Source organism: Dendrobates tinctorius, unplaced genomic scaffold (genome assembly GCF_039654945.1).
Source record: "Dendrobates tinctorius isolate UK_male_01 unplaced genomic scaffold, ASM3965494v1 ptg000117l, whole genome shotgun sequence".
Classification (NCBI taxonomy): Eukaryota; Metazoa; Chordata; class Amphibia; order Anura; family Dendrobatidae; genus Dendrobates; species Dendrobates tinctorius.
Genome location: NW_027361785.1, coordinates 9,740,001 through 9,758,523, shown reverse-complemented (window position 1 = coordinate 9,758,523; position 18,523 = coordinate 9,740,001). Strand labels below are relative to the sequence as shown.

At 43.4% G+C, this 18,523-nt stretch overlaps 1 protein-coding gene across 1 annotated transcript in view; it reads left to right on the top strand.

Moving 5' to 3' along the window:
- The first annotated feature begins 10,123 nt into the window (after positions 1-10,123).
- Positions 10,124-18,523, top strand: part of TMEM255B (transmembrane protein 255B) — a 122,656-nt gene continuing 114,256 nt past the window's right edge. Inside the window, exon 1 of the mRNA XM_073590605.1 lies at positions 10,124-10,202. Coding sequence (XP_073446706.1) covers positions 10,124-10,202 — 79 coding nt within the window. The remainder of the gene's footprint in view (positions 10,203-18,523) is intronic.

Sequence of the window (18,523 nt, the reverse complement as noted above, 5' to 3'; positions counted from 1 at the left end):
CTCAAAGCAGTCACTGTAGACCCCGATGACACTGTTTGGTTTCCTGCTAGAATACACCTAGCACGAAACCCAACAGTGCCGTCAAGGACAACAGTCACTGCGGCACAATGTAGCAATACAATACTCAAAGCAGTCACTGTAGACCCCGATGACACTGTTGGGTTTCCTGCTAGAATACGCCTAGCACGAAACCCAACAGTGCCGTCAAGGACAACAGTCACTGCGGCACAATGTAGCAATACAATACTCAAAGCAGTCACTGTAGACCCCGATGACACTGTTGGGTTTCCTGCTAGAATACGCCTAGCACGAAACCCAACAGTGCCGTCAAGGACAACAGTCACTGCGGCACAATGTAGCAATACAATACTCAAAGCAGTCACTGTAGACCCCGATGACACTGTTGGGTTTCCTGCTAGAATACACCTAGCACGAAACCCAACAGTGCCATCAAGGACAACAGTCACTGCGGCACAATGTAGCAATACAATACTCAAAGCAGTCACTGTAGACCCCGATGACACTGTTGGGTTTCCTGCTAGAATATGCCTAGCACGAAACCCAACAGTGCCGTCAAGGACAACAGTCACTGCGGCACAATACAGAGCAGGGAAATACTCACTAAACGCCTTTTTGGAGGATGCTGTGGCGCTGTCCCAGCCATCCATCAACGCTGCGGCCACCTCATTCCATAGCCGCCGAGTCACCACAATGTCCTTGTGCAGCCGGTCACGGCTGTCCCACAACGGCGAACGCTCCTGGACCAGGCTGATGAGCTGCTCATTATCCAGGTAGACGTCTTCATCCCGTTGTGGAACCTAGACAAAACACATTCATTAGAATAATCAAATTTAAATTGAATAAAAAGTTACAAAAAAAGAAACATAAAAAAGAGTAAAAATAGAAGATAAAAAATAAAGAACATTACAAATCATTTGATACTTACATTCCGTATCACCACCGGGACTTGGCTTCGCTGCTCCTGCTCTTCGCCCTCACTAGTCCCGTCCGCAGAAGATGATGATGACGATGTCTTAAAAAAGTTGAAAAAAACGTAAGAGATTTGGAGAAGCAGCAGATATACTTACCAGATGCACGAAAATAATCACCTCACGGTCTGCTTGCGCCAATTCCTGCCGCGATGGGGAATACTCCGATTCTGAAGACATACTGCATGTAAAAATAATAAAAATCATTAGTACATACATAATTTAAAAGGACAGGCATATAATGTAATATACTCACATTCTTCGCTGATATAATGGGTTCTTGGTTGACTGTCTGCTCTTCAATCTGTCAGTGTAGTAGTGGCAGAGTTTTGGCAGGCACCTCCTTTATATAGACTTTTTTTTTTTTACTTTAGAAGATTATAACTAGGACAACAAGTGGACACCACCAAAAAAACGCAGCGCTAAAAAAATGCATACCTGCGCATGCCAGTGCGCACGTATGCGCATCCATAGGCTATAATGGCCATTTTTAGCGCAAAACGTGCGCATACGTGCGCATGCGCTTTTTTCCAGGGCCAAAAAATGCAACATGCTGCTTCTGGAAAATACCAACGCATACCCCAAAAAAACGCAGCGCATGAAAATCGCATACGTGCGCATGCCAGCGCGCAGGTATGCGCACCCATGTTAAATATAGGGGAAAAAACGCATGCGCACGTATGCGTTTTTTTCCAGCGCTAAAAAACGCAAATGTGAAACCAGCCTAAGCCAAAACTTTTTCCTGAAACTCTGGCTTTAAAAGCGGTTTGCCAACTCCTAGAAAACTAAGCCTTCGAGGCCTTGTGGAGCCAGACGATGACTCAGGCTCAACACCTCCTGCATTCGGTCCTATTTTGCTTTTGCCACTACCATCAGATCCACCACCAACACCATCATTACCAGCTGGCAACCCCCGCCCAATTCCACAGCCTCTTCCACCAGCCTTCCTCATTTTTGGTAAAAATGTACACAAAATCCCACAAACTAAATAGTAATGTAAAACAAGGTACAAGGTGTATATAGGACAGGGGAGACGTCGAATTTCTGAACACACTTGTGGACACTGTTGGATTGTGTGAGGCCCAGTTAATATCACACCGCTATGTCACAGGCTCAATGTCGCAGGTGATAAAAATGTCACTATAGGACAGGGGAGATTTAGAATTTCTGAACACACTTGTGGACACTGTTGTGTGAGGCCCAGTTAATATCACACCGCTATGTCACAGGCTCAATGTCGTAGGTGTGAAAAATGTCACTATAGGACAGGGGAGATGTAGAATTTCTGAACACACTTGTGGACACTGTTGGATTTTGTGAGGCCCAGTTAATATCACACCGCTATGTCACAGGCTCAGTGTCGCAGGTGTGAAAAATGTCACTATAGGACAGGGGAGATTTAGAATTTCTGAACACACTTGTGGACACTGTTGTGTGAGGCCCAGTTAATATCACACATAGCGATGTCACAGGCTCAATGTCGTAGGTGTGAAAAATGTCACTATAGGACATGGGAGACGTAGAATTTCTGAACACACTTGTGGACACTGTTGGATTGTGTGAGGCCCAATTAATATCACACCGCTATGTCACAGGCTCAATGTCGCAGGTGTGAAAAATGTCACTATAGGACAGGGGAGATGTAGAATTTCTGAACACACTTGTGGACACTGTTGGATTGTGTGAGGCCCAGTTAATATCACACCGCTATGTCACAGGCTCAATGTCGCAGGTGTGAAAAATGTCACTATAGGACAGGGGAGATGTAGAATTACTGAACACACTTGTGGACACTGTTGTGTGAGGCCCAGTTAACATCACACCGCTATGTCACAGGTTCAATGTCGCAGGTGTGAAAAATGTCACTATAGGACAGGGGAGATGTAGAATTACTGAACACACTTGTGGACACTGTTGTGTGAGGCCCAGTTAATATCACACCGCTATGTCACAGGTTCAATGTCGCAGGTGTGAAAAATGTCACTATAGGACAGGGGAGATGTAGAATTTCTGAACACACTTGTGGACACTGTTGTGTGAGGCCCAGTTAATATCACACCGCTATGTCACAGGCTCAATGTCGCAGGTGTGAAAAATGTCACTATAGGACAGGGGAGATGTAGAATTTCTGAACACACTTGTGGACACTGTTGGATTGTGTGAGGCCCAGTTAATATCACACCGCTATGTCACAGGCTCAATGTCGCAGGTGTGAAAAATGTCACTATAGGACAGGGGAGATGTAGAATTACTGAACACACTTGTGGACACTGTTGTGTGAGGCCCAGTTAATATCACACCGCTATGTCACAGGTTCAATGTCGCAGGTGTGAAAAATGTCACTATAGGACAGGGGAGATGTAGAATTACTGAACACACTTGTGGACACTGTTGTGTGAGGCCCAGTTAATATCACACCGCTATGTCACAGGTTCAATGTCGCAGGTGTGAAAAATGTCACTATAGGACAGGGGAGATGTAGAATTTCTGAACACACTTGTGGACACTGTTGTGTGAGGCCCAGTTAATATCACACCGCTATGTCACAGGCTCAATGTCGCAGGTGTGAAAAATGTCACTATAGGACAGGGGAGATGTAGAATTTCTGAACACACTTGTGGACACTGTTGGATTGTGTGGGGCCCAGTTAATATCACACCGCTATGTCACAGGCAGAAATTGGCTAGTGTATGACAAACTACAAGGTGTATATAGAATTTGGCAGAATAGGAATCTCCCTAGAGTGTAGGTCTGTAAGAACGGAACATGTCCTCGACTTATCCTTACAGAGTGACACACAGATAGCTTCACTGCGGCCGTGATAACAGCCGTTACACGGTACTGAGAGAGGACCGTGCGCGTACACCACTGTCCGGTGTCCGTAAAATTGTCAAGCTCCGTGTTTTTTAAGTATACGGACTGACACACGCTGTCTCTCTATAGTTTTGAATTTGATCAAACAGCAAATATACTTAACTGTTTGAAAAGCAGACAAAACTAGAAGGTGTAGGTCTGTAAGAACGGAACGTCCTCGACTTATTCTTACAGAGTGACACACAGATAGCTTCGCTGTGGCCGTGATAACAGCCATTACACAGTACTGAGAGAGGAGCGTGCACGTACTCCGGTGTCCGTAAAATTGTCAAGCTCCGTGTTTTTTAAGTATACGGACTGACACACGCTGTCTCTCTATAGTTTTGAATGTGATCAAACAGCAAATATACTTAACTGTTTGAAAAGCAGACAAAACTAGAAGGTGTAGGTCTGTAAGAACGGAACATGTCCTCGACTTATTCTTACAGAGTGACACACAGATAGCTTTGCTGTGGCCGTGATAACAGCCATTACACGGTACTGAGAGAGGAGCGTGCACGTACACCGCTGTCCGGTGTCCGTAAAATTGTCAAGCTCCGTGTTTTTTAAGTATATGGACTGACACACGCTGTCTCTCTATAGTTTTGAATATGATCAAACAGCAAATATACTTAACTGTTTGAAAAGCAGACAAAACTAGAAGGTGTAGGTCTGTAAGAACGGAACATGTCCTCGACTTATTCTTACAGAGTGACACACAGATAGCTTCACTGTGGCCATGATAACAGCCATTACACAGTACTGTGTGAGGATCGTACACCGCTGTATGGTGTGAAAAAATGCACGCTCAGTACCTCACCAGGACAAAAAAAAAATTTGGTTTGCTTTTAAAAAACCAGTTTGCAGAGCAGTGGGAAAACAGCAATGCAGCTATCAGGAAGCCTTATAAGGCAACCTAACAACCAACACAGCTGATCCAGCAAAATATAGCCTCCACTTGCACTGCACACACAGTGACTGGTGTGTTGTACAGGCAAAATCGCTAGCAGCAGAAGCAGTTTTTGGTGTCTTCTTCCCTGCCTAACGCTCTCCCTACAGAATCAGCAGCAGCAGCAACTCTCCCTATTCTGAGATCAGCATGAGTAACATGGCGGTCGGCGTGCACGCCCTTTCATACCCCCTGTGACGCCCCCCAAAGCAAGCCAATCACTTGCATGCCCTTCTGAAAGATGGTGGTGACCCCTGCCTATGTCATCACGTTGCCCACAGTGTCCGTGGATCCTGATTGGCTGAAAAAGGGCGGAAAACAAACTTTTGAAATGCGACTTTGGAGCTAAAGTCGCCGAGCTCATGGCCGACCTCACCCTAGAGTCGGGTTTCGTTTCATGAAACCCGACTTTACCAAAAGTCGGCGACTTTTGACATTTTTCGACCCGTTTCGCTCAACTCTAGTAATGACTCTATATAATATATGAGTTTGACTTTTTGTATTGAAGAACTGAAATAAATTAACTTTTCGGTGATATTCTAATTTTGTTAGATGTACCTGTGTATATATAATAAGATAGCACTCTTTAGTCCCTTTCATATTGCACTAAAGTATGTTTAGCTTTATTTAACATATTAAATAAATACATTATTTATAAAAAAAAATGACGTGGGGCCTCCAATATTTGTAATAAACAGCTAAGGAAAACAGACAGCTGCGGGCTTATATTATCAGACTGGGAAGGGCCCAATAACCACGGAGCTTCCCCACCTATTAATACTTAGTCTTTACTGGTTATTAAAAAGGGAGGACCAGCAATTCCATGGTGAACTGTGTTAACAGACATTGATTTCTGGAAAAATTCCTGAGACAGTGTAGTGATACGCAATACTGAATCATACCTGTTTTTAATGTAATGCTGCCTGAGGGCCGTAGATCCTAAGTATCCAATACTGACTACAGGGTGCATACAACCAATGTTGTGGGCTTGCCAGGACCAGATGTTTCTCAGTTCAATGAGGAAGACAACCATTTAAAAATAAACAGTTTAATCCTCCTGCTGTTACCTGAGAATGCCTCCCTGGGCTGTCCAGATCACAGCTGTGGGAGCACATCAGTGCCATTTTTGTGAAGCCTGTGGTTACACTGTCCCCAAGTCACTGCTCAGTACTCATCTTGAGCCGAGTGCTGACATGAGCTGCCGGGCTGGCAGTGATGACAGGAGATACAATGAGCAGAGGTCCTGGATGAGGTAAGTATTGGAGGTGGGGAGCAGTAATTTCAGCCTGACATCAGTAATACAATACAAGGTTGTACTTCACGAACTTGCATCATTCTAAGCTTTAATCCATGCCACGTCCATGTATTAAATGCAGAGGAAGAACAAGTGTGTGTGAACTCATCTTCTTCCTCTTCCCCCATCGCACACATAGATATGTGTTAATGCTTCTTCTTCCTCTGCCCTGTATCTACTACATAGAAGTTTGCCAACGCTTCTTCTTCCTGTACTCCTGGTCTCCCATATAGATGTGTATGAATGCTTGTTCTTCCTTTGCCCTGCGTTTCCCACATGGATAAGTCCTGGATTATTGCTTGGAATGATGCAAGTTCCTGAACTACTGTACTCCCTGAGGAAGCGTGTGTGAAACACTTGTTGAAGTGAGGAGCAGCAAGAGCACAGCATCATGAACTCGGGTCAGTACCTTTTGTCATTAATACACTGTTCACTGTGTCCTAGGGATGCAGTGAGTAACAGCTCAACCACCCAATAGATGGTGTACTGGGCCATCAGTATTGTGAATGGGATAGATCAGCAACAGGTACTGGAGCCTGCTTACTATCCTCATGCTATTAGGGATAGTCTGGCCACCACAATCAGGGGCTGGGTCGGGATAGGTTTAGGCTATTCCCATGCAAATTTAGGATTGCCCAGCAGCCCAATCATAGGCTGGCACTGCAGTGCTTCCTCCAGGCATCACCCTTTCAGGTTGATCAAGTGGCTATTAGACTGGCTGGCAGAGGTCAGACCATTGCCAATCGTAGCTTTGCTCGGCAGTGTGCATGCCTTGTGCTTTTGTGTACTGCTGTTCTGATTTTTTTGCTACCTGATCACGGACCTTGCCTTTGACAGTTTGTTTGCTTAGCCTCTTTGTCTCAATCCGCACTATTTTGGACTGCTGACTTCGGCCTGTGAACTGTTTACTCTTTTCCGTTGCCCCTCTGCCTTTGACATACACTCTTTGTATTTGATCCCGGACTTCTTGGCTCCCCTGCCTCAAAGCTGGTCAGTGAGAAGTTTTGATAACTAGCGTTACAACAATCTTCCCTCAAACCAATTTTCAATTAATCTAATTCCTTATTGGAAAGATGAGGTTTACATATTTACATTTATTAATTTCCGTTACCATAGGGTATCGGTTTGTTAGGCAGGGTATTTATATAGTTTAATGTATGAAAATTATACAGCATATGGGGAAACAATTCTAAGGTTCTCAATAGTATCAAAAAAATTCCCTTCATTATGGATAAAACACTAATTTTATTAGAAATGCATTCAAAAGGAAAAGAAACAACGTATAGACACAAGACCATTGTGTATATACAAAAATGAGATATACACCCAGATATAAAAAAACTTATTGAGTGATGGAAGGAAAATAGTTTAAAACTAAGCAGCCTTATTGTCTGGTACTGCCTTGCCGTGGAGGTTGGCACCCTAGACGCAACGCAAGTTGTAGCACCCCCGTTAAATGTAGACTTTCCCTTGCTGTCCCTAAAACCTACACAAAATTCACCCATCAACAACCAATATAGCAAACAGAATGACGAGGTGACACAAAAAAATTGTCACATAGCCAAAGTGATGATAAAGCAGGAAGATCCCTACTCCCAGCATACAAATCAATATCCATATGTGCATAAATAGTGATGCAACCGGTCACAATAGACATACCCAATGCACACATTTGCTTAAAATGGGAAATATTACTAATTCACATAGCTTGATAAAAAGCATACATTGCCAAAAAAGGGCTACTGAAGGAAGAGAAGAAAATATACTTCCCTTTAAGAAGTGGTCCTACGGCATGGTCTCAACGCATTTTGCTCCTGTGGTAGATCTGTTCATTCGGCTCTTTAGCGAGGTAGTCACAGGAATGCTTCTTGTTTAAATTTTCAACTGATTTGTTAAAACAGGCTTCATAAACCAGTCCAAACAAAAAAAATAGACACACGTATTCAGTCTTCTTGACATAAACCAAACAGCAGTCACTATAGTCCTTATAAATGCGGGGTTCGCCCACACAGGAAACAGGATTCAGCTCTGTTTATCAAGAGCCAAGCTATGGAGGTCTGCTCCCCCCCAAAGTACACAGAACAATCATTAAGTCCAAAGGCTTCACTTTTACCTCCTGGACTCTTCCATAAAGTGAAGATAATCATGGCTGATTAACCCCTCTCAGCACATAACATGCTGGAGCAAAACTTCCAGGTTTAGATCACTGAAGCTAATAACTTCAGTGAAACATATCTCCCCTCCAGCACTTTACCATTGACCCTCTTATACCTCCTCATAGCATACAGGTTAATCAGGAAGCAGGGTAAACAGTAGACTGGCAGAGTGCATTCATCTTGTAGCCAAGATGGATGCTGGATGCTACCTTAGCATTGGCTGTTGATTGGTGAATTTTGTGTTGGGTTTTTGGGACCGTGAGGGAAAGTCTACATTGAGCGGTGGTGCCACAGCTTGCGTTATTTTTAGGGTGCTAACCTTCGTGGCAAGGCAGTACCCGACAATAGGGCTACTTAGTGATAAATTCTTTTCCTCTCATCAAATCTATATCCATCAGTAAGTTGTTTATATCTGGATGAATATCTCATTTTTTAAAACACACCATGGTCTTGTGGGTATATGTTATTAGTTTTTCTTTTTAATGTATATCTAATAAAATTAGTATTTTCTCCTTAAAGGGATATTTCCATCTCCAAGATCATATCCCAATATGTAGTAGGTGTAATATTAATAGTAGCAAATATCTCCAATTAAAAATGTAGTATAGTTTTTTTTATTTGCTAAACTTCCATCCTTAGGTATCCATGGTTACGACCATTGATATAGTGACAGTTATCTAGTTGCTAGTAATCGTAAACATGGATACCTAAGATCCTGCAATGCCTGCACCTGCAAGAGACATAGCAAATAAAAAAAAGCTATACTACATTTATAATTGTAGGTATTTGCTAATATTATTACTATTATTATTATTATTATTACACCTAATACTTATTGGGATAGCAGTTATAGCACTTATTGGAATACCAGTTTAATGAATGGAATTGTTTTGATACTATTGAGCACCTTAGGGTATTTATACTGTATATCCTTATGTGCTTACTAAAGTGGTTCATTCTTACTCCTTGTTGGAAGGAGTTGGTTCCAATGTATAAAACTATGTTTTACATGGTGTTCTACTCTTACTCCTTATTGGAAGGATTTGGCTCTAATATACAATGACCGTGCATTGCTCTAACTACTGTTGTATATCACATTGGTATTACTTATTGGAAGGAATCCGTAACTGCATAGTATTTTCCTGTTAAGATTTTTCACTCTTATTCCTTATTAGAAAGATTTGGTTTTATCACATAACTGTGTCTTTTGTGACTACTTTACTGTCCTAATTATACAGCAAATCACATACAGTGAGATATCCACCGTAGTATCATCTTTCGACTCAATCTGACTATCATGCCATGAACCTGCCATGATTCCACCCCTCTGTGTCTTTGGAATGCAGTTACTGATGGCTCAAACGTCCAATCTGGTACAGGGATGAGCCGAAGCTGTCAGTACTTTAACAGCTCAATGTCCAGTCTGGTGCTGGAATGTGCTGAGCTGTTAGTGTTTTGCTTGACAGATCAGCCATCCACTCTGAGATTGGTTGGTACTGGGTTGTTTCCAGGTGTTCATTGTTCCAGGTGATGGCTCTGCTACTTTGCTGGGCTGTTAGTCCCAGACATCTGCCAGACATAGCTTCAGCTAAGTGTGTTTGGTTATCTCTGGGCCTAGTGTTTTGCTTTTTAATCTTTAGTTGCCTGACCATGGACCTTATTCTGACCAGCCATCTGTTTAACCCTTGTGTTCTGATCCTCTATCCTCCTGGTGTTTTGACCTCGGACCCTGACCTGACTACACTCTTGTCTTTTACCTCTGTTTATGATGCACCTTCCTGCTTTTTGACCTAAGACTCCTTGACTATCCTCATGATTTGTTCATGAGAAGTGATTCAGCGTCATATTACATCTGGCCAACACATTTTTCTTTCTCGCCAGCATGGGTCCTGTTCACATGCTTAGTGACCAGGTAGTGAATTTGATGCAGATGACTCAGGATCTGGCTAAGGAATGCCAGAGTATGGAGTAATCACAATACCATTTGCAAGGTAATTAATTTTATGAATACTTCCTATAGCCCTCTACTGCCAGTAGTGGCTGTGACGTCAGTACCCTTTGACATACAGTTGGTCTCTTCTGATTCTCTAATGGCTCTCCCTGTTAATTTTTCGGGAGAGAAAGACCAGCTTAGGGTGTTCATGGAAAGCTACAGGTTATTTTTACCCTGAGTTCCCGTTCAGCAGGGGATGAGTTCCAGCAGGTGGGAAATAATCATGTCCCTACTGCGAGGGGGGTCCTCAGATCTGGGCATTTTACTTGTCTTCACAAGCCCCAAAACGGTATTCTGCAGAACCTTTTTTAACATATTAGGTCTGATCTATGACAAACCCGGCAGGATCCAGGATGCTGAGGCTAAGATCAGGAACCTGGCACAGGCAGTTTGCACAGCTGATGACTACTGTACTGAGTTCCAACAGTGGTCAGCTGAAGTTCTGTGGAACAATGCAGCTCTCAGATGCAAGTTCCACAAAGGACTTTCTGAAACTCATAAGGATGCCCAGGTCCTTCATGACGCCCTTTGTTCTCTGGCGGAGGCCAGGACTCAGGCCATACAAATGGACTGCAGAATCCATGAGTGACGTGAACAGCAGGCTGCCCTTTATACTTCCCCAGAGCACGTCTCTTTACCGAATGTGGAGCCATTGGAGGTTAGAGTTGCTAGTTTTCGTGTTGTGAAGAAAAAACGTGGACATGACCATGTCTGTACTCTGGATATTTTCTCAAGAATTGCTCAACTCATCCTCAGAGAAGTAAACCATCGTTAGAACTCCTGAGTCTAGGTGATGGCCAATGAGGTCACCCAGACTCCCAGGTCCTTTTTTTCTTTTGATAAAGTACTGGTAAATACAGTGTTATCCTTCAAGAACCAGGTCTTAATAGCATATGGCATTCATTGCCCGAGGGTCTGCTGCAAACTTTAATGCTTGGGGACTGGTTCTGAAGTTAGGATTAAGGACAGTTAGTTTGCAAAGACCCATTAAAATTTTCACAATTGACAAGACAACTTTAGCCATCATTTGGTCAAGAGGGTAAAGGTGGATTTCACGTTTAACCCCTTCATTCCCCAAGGCTGTTTGCACCTTCATGACCCTGCCAAATATTACAATTCTGACAACTGTCAACCTATGTGGTAATAACTACAGAACACTTCAACAAATCCCACTGTTTCCAAGATTGCTATTTTGTGTCATGGACTTCATGATGGTGGTAAAATTTATTTGATATGACTTGCTTTTATTTATGAAAAAAATGGAAATTTGACAAAAATTTGGAAAATTTTGCAATTTTCAAACTTTAATTTTTATGCCATTAAATGAGATAGTTATATCACACAAAATAGTTCATAAATAACATTTCCCACAAGTCTACTTTATGTCAGCAGAACTTTTTAAACATTTTTTTTGTTAGGAAGTTATAAGGGTTAAAAAGTTTACCAGCGATTTCTAATTTTTTCAACAAAATTTACAAAACCATTTTTTGAGGAACCACATTACAATTCTAAAAACTGCACCCCTCAAGGTGCTCAATTTTACTTCAAATAATTTTTTTTATTTTCTAAAGTGTAACAGGAAAAAATGAACCCCGAAATTTGATGTGCAATTTCTCCTGAGCATGCCGAACCCCAAATGTGGGGGGAAACCACTGTTTTGGCGCATGGCAGAGCTTGTATTGAAAGGAGTGCTATTTGCATTTTGAATGCAAAATTTGCTGGAATAATTAGCGGATGCCATGTCACATTTCGAGAGCCTCTGATGTGCCTAAACAGTGGAAACCCCCCACAAGTGACACCATTTTGGAAAAAAGACCCCTCAGAGAACTTATCAAAATGTGTGGTGAGCACCTTGAACCCCCAGGTGTTTTACAGAAGTTTATAACATTGAGCTGTGAAAAAAATCTAATTTTTCCCACAGAAATATTACTTAGCTCCATTTTTTTTTATTTTTACAAGGATAGCAGGAGAAAATGAACCCCAAAATTTGTTGAACAATTTCTCCTGAGTATGCAGATACCCCATATGTGGGGGTAAACTAGTGTTTAGGCTCATGGCACGGCTAAGAATAGAAAAAGTGACGTTTTGGAACACAGAATTTGATGGAATAGGCTGCCAGTGTTATGTCTCGTTTTGAGAGCCCCGGATGTGTCAAAACTGTGGACATCATTTTGGAAGCTAGACTCCTCAAGGAATGTATCTAGATGTGTGATGAGCACCTTGAGCCCTAAGGGCTTTACAGAAGGTAATAACATTGAGCCGCGAAAATAACAAAATTCACATTGTTCCCCCAAATATTTATTTTAGTCCCAAATTTTACATTTTCACAAGCATGACAGGAGAGATAGCATCATACGATTTGTGGTGCAATTTCTTCTGAGTTCGTTGATACCTCATATGTGGGAGGGAAACTAATTTTTGGATACATGGCAGGGCTCTGAAGGGAAGGAGCGCCATTTGACTTTTTTAATGCAAAATTTGCTGGAATAAATAGCGGACGCCATGTCATGCTTGGAGAGCCCCTGATGTACCTAAACAGTGGAAATTTTCCCACAAGTGACATCATTTTGGAAACTAGACCCCACCAGGAATGTATCTAAATATGTAGTTGTGGTACCCCAGGAGTTTGGTTGCCACAGTGGCTTCGCCTCCCTCCATGGGGAGTGATGTCATTCCTGGAAGTAAAGAAGGAATCTCCTTACCAGGTAGTTCCAGCACACAACACAGTTCTTGCTCCAGGCCAGCAGAGGGAGCTCTAAACCCAACTTCAGGGTAGCTGCTCTCTCTGGTCAGGAGGAGGAAGTTAGTGGAGAGAGTTAGTGCCTGAACAGGGTTGAGACAGGACATGTGGAGAGGAGCTGGGGACAGGAGCTATAGCTGAGCTCACCCCTCAGGCTTGTGCGCCAGAGACCGGGCCCCGGAGCCCGAGGCTGTGTGGGTACTAAAGCCCCAGCAGCAGAATCCAGAGGACAGAAGACCACAGATCCTCTGTCCCCAACTGATACTCGATGACACAGCAGCACATGTGAGCCCGAGATGCCAGATCGGAGCGATCCCTGAGGCGGACTACAGTTACCTGTCATGCGAGTGGAATTCTACCTAAGTGGCAGACAGAGAGAGGATCTTGAAGAGAGTTTACAGCAGCAAGTACCCCAGAGAATAGTGCTAGAAAGGAGGCCTCACAACCCACCTGAATAAGGAGATTCACAAATTGCTTTCAGGCTGACCAACTCCAGAACCATCTGTAACCTGAGCCCTGGACTGTACATGCACTGCTCAGTAAAAGGTAAAGGAAACTGCGCCCAGCTGTGTCTTCTGAATCTTTCCTGTATCACCTACCCAACTCTGCTACATCTTTCATCACTACCTCTAACATCTACATGCCAACTGCCCTGGGACAAAGCTCTGCCTGTGGAGCGCTGCACCAACTTAGCTGCATTACCATCAGTCCCAGAGGATCTGCTCTGCAGTGCTGGTCACCTCTGACCAAAAACCACAGGTGGCATCACGAACACTTTATTACAAACACTTCATTTTTCCCTTTTTCACTATTCCTCTTTTATTGGACACCCAGGGCCACGGACCGGGTCACCGCTGCCGTGACACTGCCCCTTTTAAGAAGTGGCCTGGTACCAAGTATCCCCTTGGGTGATCCATAGTGAGCACCTTGAACCCCTCGGAGCTTCAAAGAAGTTTAAAATGTAAAGCCATGAAAATACAAGGTAACAGGAGAAAATTGAACCCAATATTTGTTGTGCAATTTCTTCTGAGTATGCAGATATCCCATATGTGGGGGTAAACTACTGTTAGGGTGCACAACAGGGCTCAGAAAAGGAGTGATGTTTTGGAATGCAAGCTTTGATGGAATGGTCTGCAGCTGTCATGCTTAGTTTGGAGAGCCCCTGATGTGCCTAAACAGTGGGGATCTCCCACAAATGACCCCATTTTGGAAACTAGACCCTTCAAGGAATCAATCTAGATGTGTCGTGAGCACCTTGAACCCACAGGTGCTTCACAAAAATGTTGATCTATGAAAATGAAGAAAAAAAATATTTTTCACCTAAAAATTTTGTTTTAGCCCCAATTATTTTCATTTTCACAAGAATAGCAGGAGAAAATGTACCATAAAATTTGTTATGCAATTTCTCCTGAGCACGCCGATACCCCCATATGTGGTGGAAAAATACTTTTGAGGCACAGTGCACAACTCAGAAGGCAAGAAGCGCTGTATTGAAGTTCAGATTTTGCTGGACTGATTTGAGGGTGCCATGCCACATTGGCAAAGCCCCTGAGGCACCAAAATAGCAGAATCCCCCATAAGAGACACCATTTTGCAAACTACACCTCTCAATAAATCCATCTAGGGATTCAGTGATCATATTAAGACCACAGGGATGTCACAGAATTTTATACCATTGGGTTGTGAAGAAAAAAATAATTACATTTTATGACCAAAATTTTATTTTAGCCCCAGATTTTACATTTTCACACTGGGAAATAGGTAAAAATGGCACAAAAATTTGTCCCACAATTTCGGCTGAATGTAGAAATATCCCATATTTGGCTTTACAGTACTGCTTAGCCACACGGCAAGACTCTGGAGGGACAGAGTGCTATTTTCCTCCTGGAGCACAGATTTTCATTGCTCCTGGCACTGAGTGCTGGGTGTCAGCAGTCTGAATCAGCTGACAGCCATCAGTGATCACGTGCACACTGCCTTTGTGCATGCAGAGTCGCCTGTACATATCCGTACATCCAAGATTGGTAAGTACCAGGTGACCTGGATGTATGCATACGTTCAAGATTGTGAATGGGTTATGTGGGAGCTCTCCACTCTGAATCTATCTCCTGTTTTGTTTTGAATATTTTACCTGCTGTGTTGGTGCTGGGGCTTCCATGATTACATATTCACAATCCTGTTATTGATTGGTGTCAGAAGGAGATTATTTAAATGGGGCCCCAATTGTTGCAAGAAATGTCTAAAGACTGTACAAATATACTCTGTAAAGGTACTGTCACACTTGGCGATGCACCAGCGATCCCGACCAGTGATATGACGCTGTCAGGATCGCTGGTGCATCGCTAAGTAGTCGCTAGTGAGCTGCCACACAGGCAGATCTCACCAGCGACATCGCAGTGCTCGGGGGTCGCCACTTACCTGTCACACTAGGCGATCCTGCGTCCTCCCGCCCGGCTCCATGCTCGTCGCTCGTCTCTCCACAGGAAGCGCGCAGGAAGCTAACGACAAGAAACAGTCCAGCCTGTTCTCGCGCGATCAGCGATAAGCAGCGGGGGAGCGGGTCATAGGCAAGTATCACACACAGCGATATCGCTAGCAATATCGCTGTAACATCACAAGTTATAGCGATATTGCTAGAGATATCGCTTAGTGTGACAGGCCCTTTAGTCTGAAAGGCATGCCTGGGTGCCTGAAGGACTTCGAAGATGTGTTCTCGGAAAAAGAGGAGATAATACCTCACCATCGTCCTTATGATTGTGTTATTAATCTTGTCCCTAATGACAAACAACCTAAAGCTTGCCTTTACAATTTTTCTGGGCCTGAATATACCACCATGAAAGAATGAAGGGCCTGTCACACTAAGCAATATCGCTAGCAATATCGCTATAATATCACTGGTTTTTGTGACGTTATAGCGATATTGCTAGCGATATCGCTATGCCTGATACTTACCTCCGACCGCTCCCCCGCTGGTTATCGCTGATCGCGCGAGAACGTCCTGGACCGTTTCTCGCCGTCAGCTTCCTGCTGGGGCTTCCTGCTTTGGAGGCGAGCGATGCATGGATGCGGGCGGGAGGACGTCAGGAACGCCTCATCTGATAGGTAAGTAGCGACCCCTGACCTCAGCGATGTCACTGGTGAGATCTGCCTGTGTGGCAGCTCACTAGCGACCACTTAGCGATACACCAGCGATCCTGACCGCGTCATATCGCTGGTCAGGATCGCTGGTACTTCGCTAAGTGTGACACTACCTTAAGTTAACAAAATTTTATGAAAGGGTCATATCCGTCCTTCCTCCTCCCCTGTAGCTGCCAGACTCTTCTTTGTAAGGAAGATGGGGTTTTCTGTCCTTGCCTCGATGTCCGAGAACTAAACAAAAACAAGGTTAAAAGTACCCACTTCCACTCATACCTGACCTATATGATCAGCTTCTGGAGGCCAGATGGTTTTCTAAATTTGATCTTAAAGGGGCTTACAACACGATGGGCATCCCGAAGGGTCATGAGTGGAAAACATAATTCTTAACGGCAGCCACGCAACATTAAGCAGCGACAGCCCACATTATCCACAGCCACTGGACATCAATACAGTGGGCCAGAACATTAGACAGAAGATATGGCGACTCATAGCCTGGGCGGACACCTTTAGGGTGGGAGTCGGATGGAGGGAGAAACAGAAAGATGCTGAAGCTTCGCAGGAAGTGGTACAGATGGGTCGGATGCTTTTCCAGAGGCAGCCAAACCCAGTAGCGGATGATTTTAAGTCTGGGGCGAAACAGGCAGAAGGAATTGTCATCATGGCACAGTAACCTACAGACACTGTCAGGGTGGTGCCATTATAATGATTAAAATAATACCTGGGTTTATGAAATCCATCTTATGGTTGTTGTTTAATCTTTATTTGTAGTTTTCAGTTCATGAGATTGTCTTGCTTCGTGGTGGCCTGTGGGGGGGGGACTTTATGTGGTGCTTTGCTTACATATTCATCTGTATGGCTTATGACAGGTCACTGATCCCTCAGTGACCTGCCCCCTATTTTACATACTGTATGTCTTATTGTTTGTAAAAAAAAAATCGGATTGCCAATAGATACTACTGCATAGGCACCGCCGGTGTCATATTGGTGTAAACAATTTTTTTTCCTCTAGAAAAATGGCACCTACACATTAGCATCTATCACGTTCTGAATTATGCTACTGTGCAGATGCGGCCATCGCCATTTTGAGGAAGAAATTTTATTTTTCTCTCAAGCAATTTGTCATGTATATTAGAGATCCGATCATGCCACCACTGGCACCTGCATGATGAATTAAATTTTTTTTACAAACCATAAGATATACAGTATGTAAAATAGGGAGCAGGTCAATCTCAGATATCTGTAGAATGGACTATATGACAACCTCATTGAATGCTAAAATGGAGCTTTTTGAGACAACATGGGCTCATTGGGACTACTTTTGGGCCCAATATAATGGTTGATTTGTTCATGACACTCAGGGTATGTGCACACGTTCAGAAATTGGCAGCGCTTTGGACGCAGCACATGTCGGCTGCGTCCAAAGAGCTGCCGACTATTGAAGGCAGGTGAATCTACATGTGTTTGCTAAAATGTGCGGATTTGGATTCGCTGTGTCCAATATATTGTACGGGTGAAATTTAACTTGAAGAGGCTCATGTCTCCGCAAGATAAATAGACATGTTGCGGTCTGGAAAAACGCGCCGCATGTCCGTCTCTGCAGGTGAGCTACAGACGTCTGGCAATGCATAGTGGGCATGGGATTTCTTGAAATCCCATCCACTATGCTGTAACAGATGGACGCTGCAAGTACGCAGCATCCAACCAGCAGCATTTACTGATTGTGTGCACATACCCCAACAATTCATATTTGCCCCCCTATGTTTATTTGTCCTTTGTCTTTAGTTAGTCCTTGGTTTTTTACCCAGATTATATGGTTACAACTTCCTACTTATGGTATTATTGGAGTCTCTGCTGCACTGTTCCTATTAAATATGATGGGTTAAGGGCCTATAAGGGCTACATATACTGTACATGTGCTTCTCACAAAATTAGGATACCTTCAAAACGTTAATTTATTTCAGTTCTCAATGCAAAAAGTGAAGCTCATATATTATATAGAGTCATCACAAGCAGAGTGATGCCTTTCAAGTGTTTATTTCTGTTAATGTTGATGATTATGGCTTACAGCCAATGAAAACCCAAAAGTCATTATCTCAGTAAATTAGAGTTAACAAAAAACACCTGCAAAGGCTTCCTAAGCATTTCTAAAGGTCTCCTAGTCTATTTCAGTAGGCTCCACAATTATCGGGAAGACTGTTGACTTGACATGTCCAGAAGGCAATCATTGACACACTCCACATGGAGGATAAGCCACAGAAGGTCATTGCTAAAGAAGTTGTCTGTTAACGGATTGCTGTATCCAAGCATATTAATGGAAAGTTGAGTGGAAGGAAAAAGTGAGGTAGACAAAGGTGCACAAGCAACTGGGATAGCTGCAGCCTTGAAAGGATTGTTAAGAAAAGGACATTCAA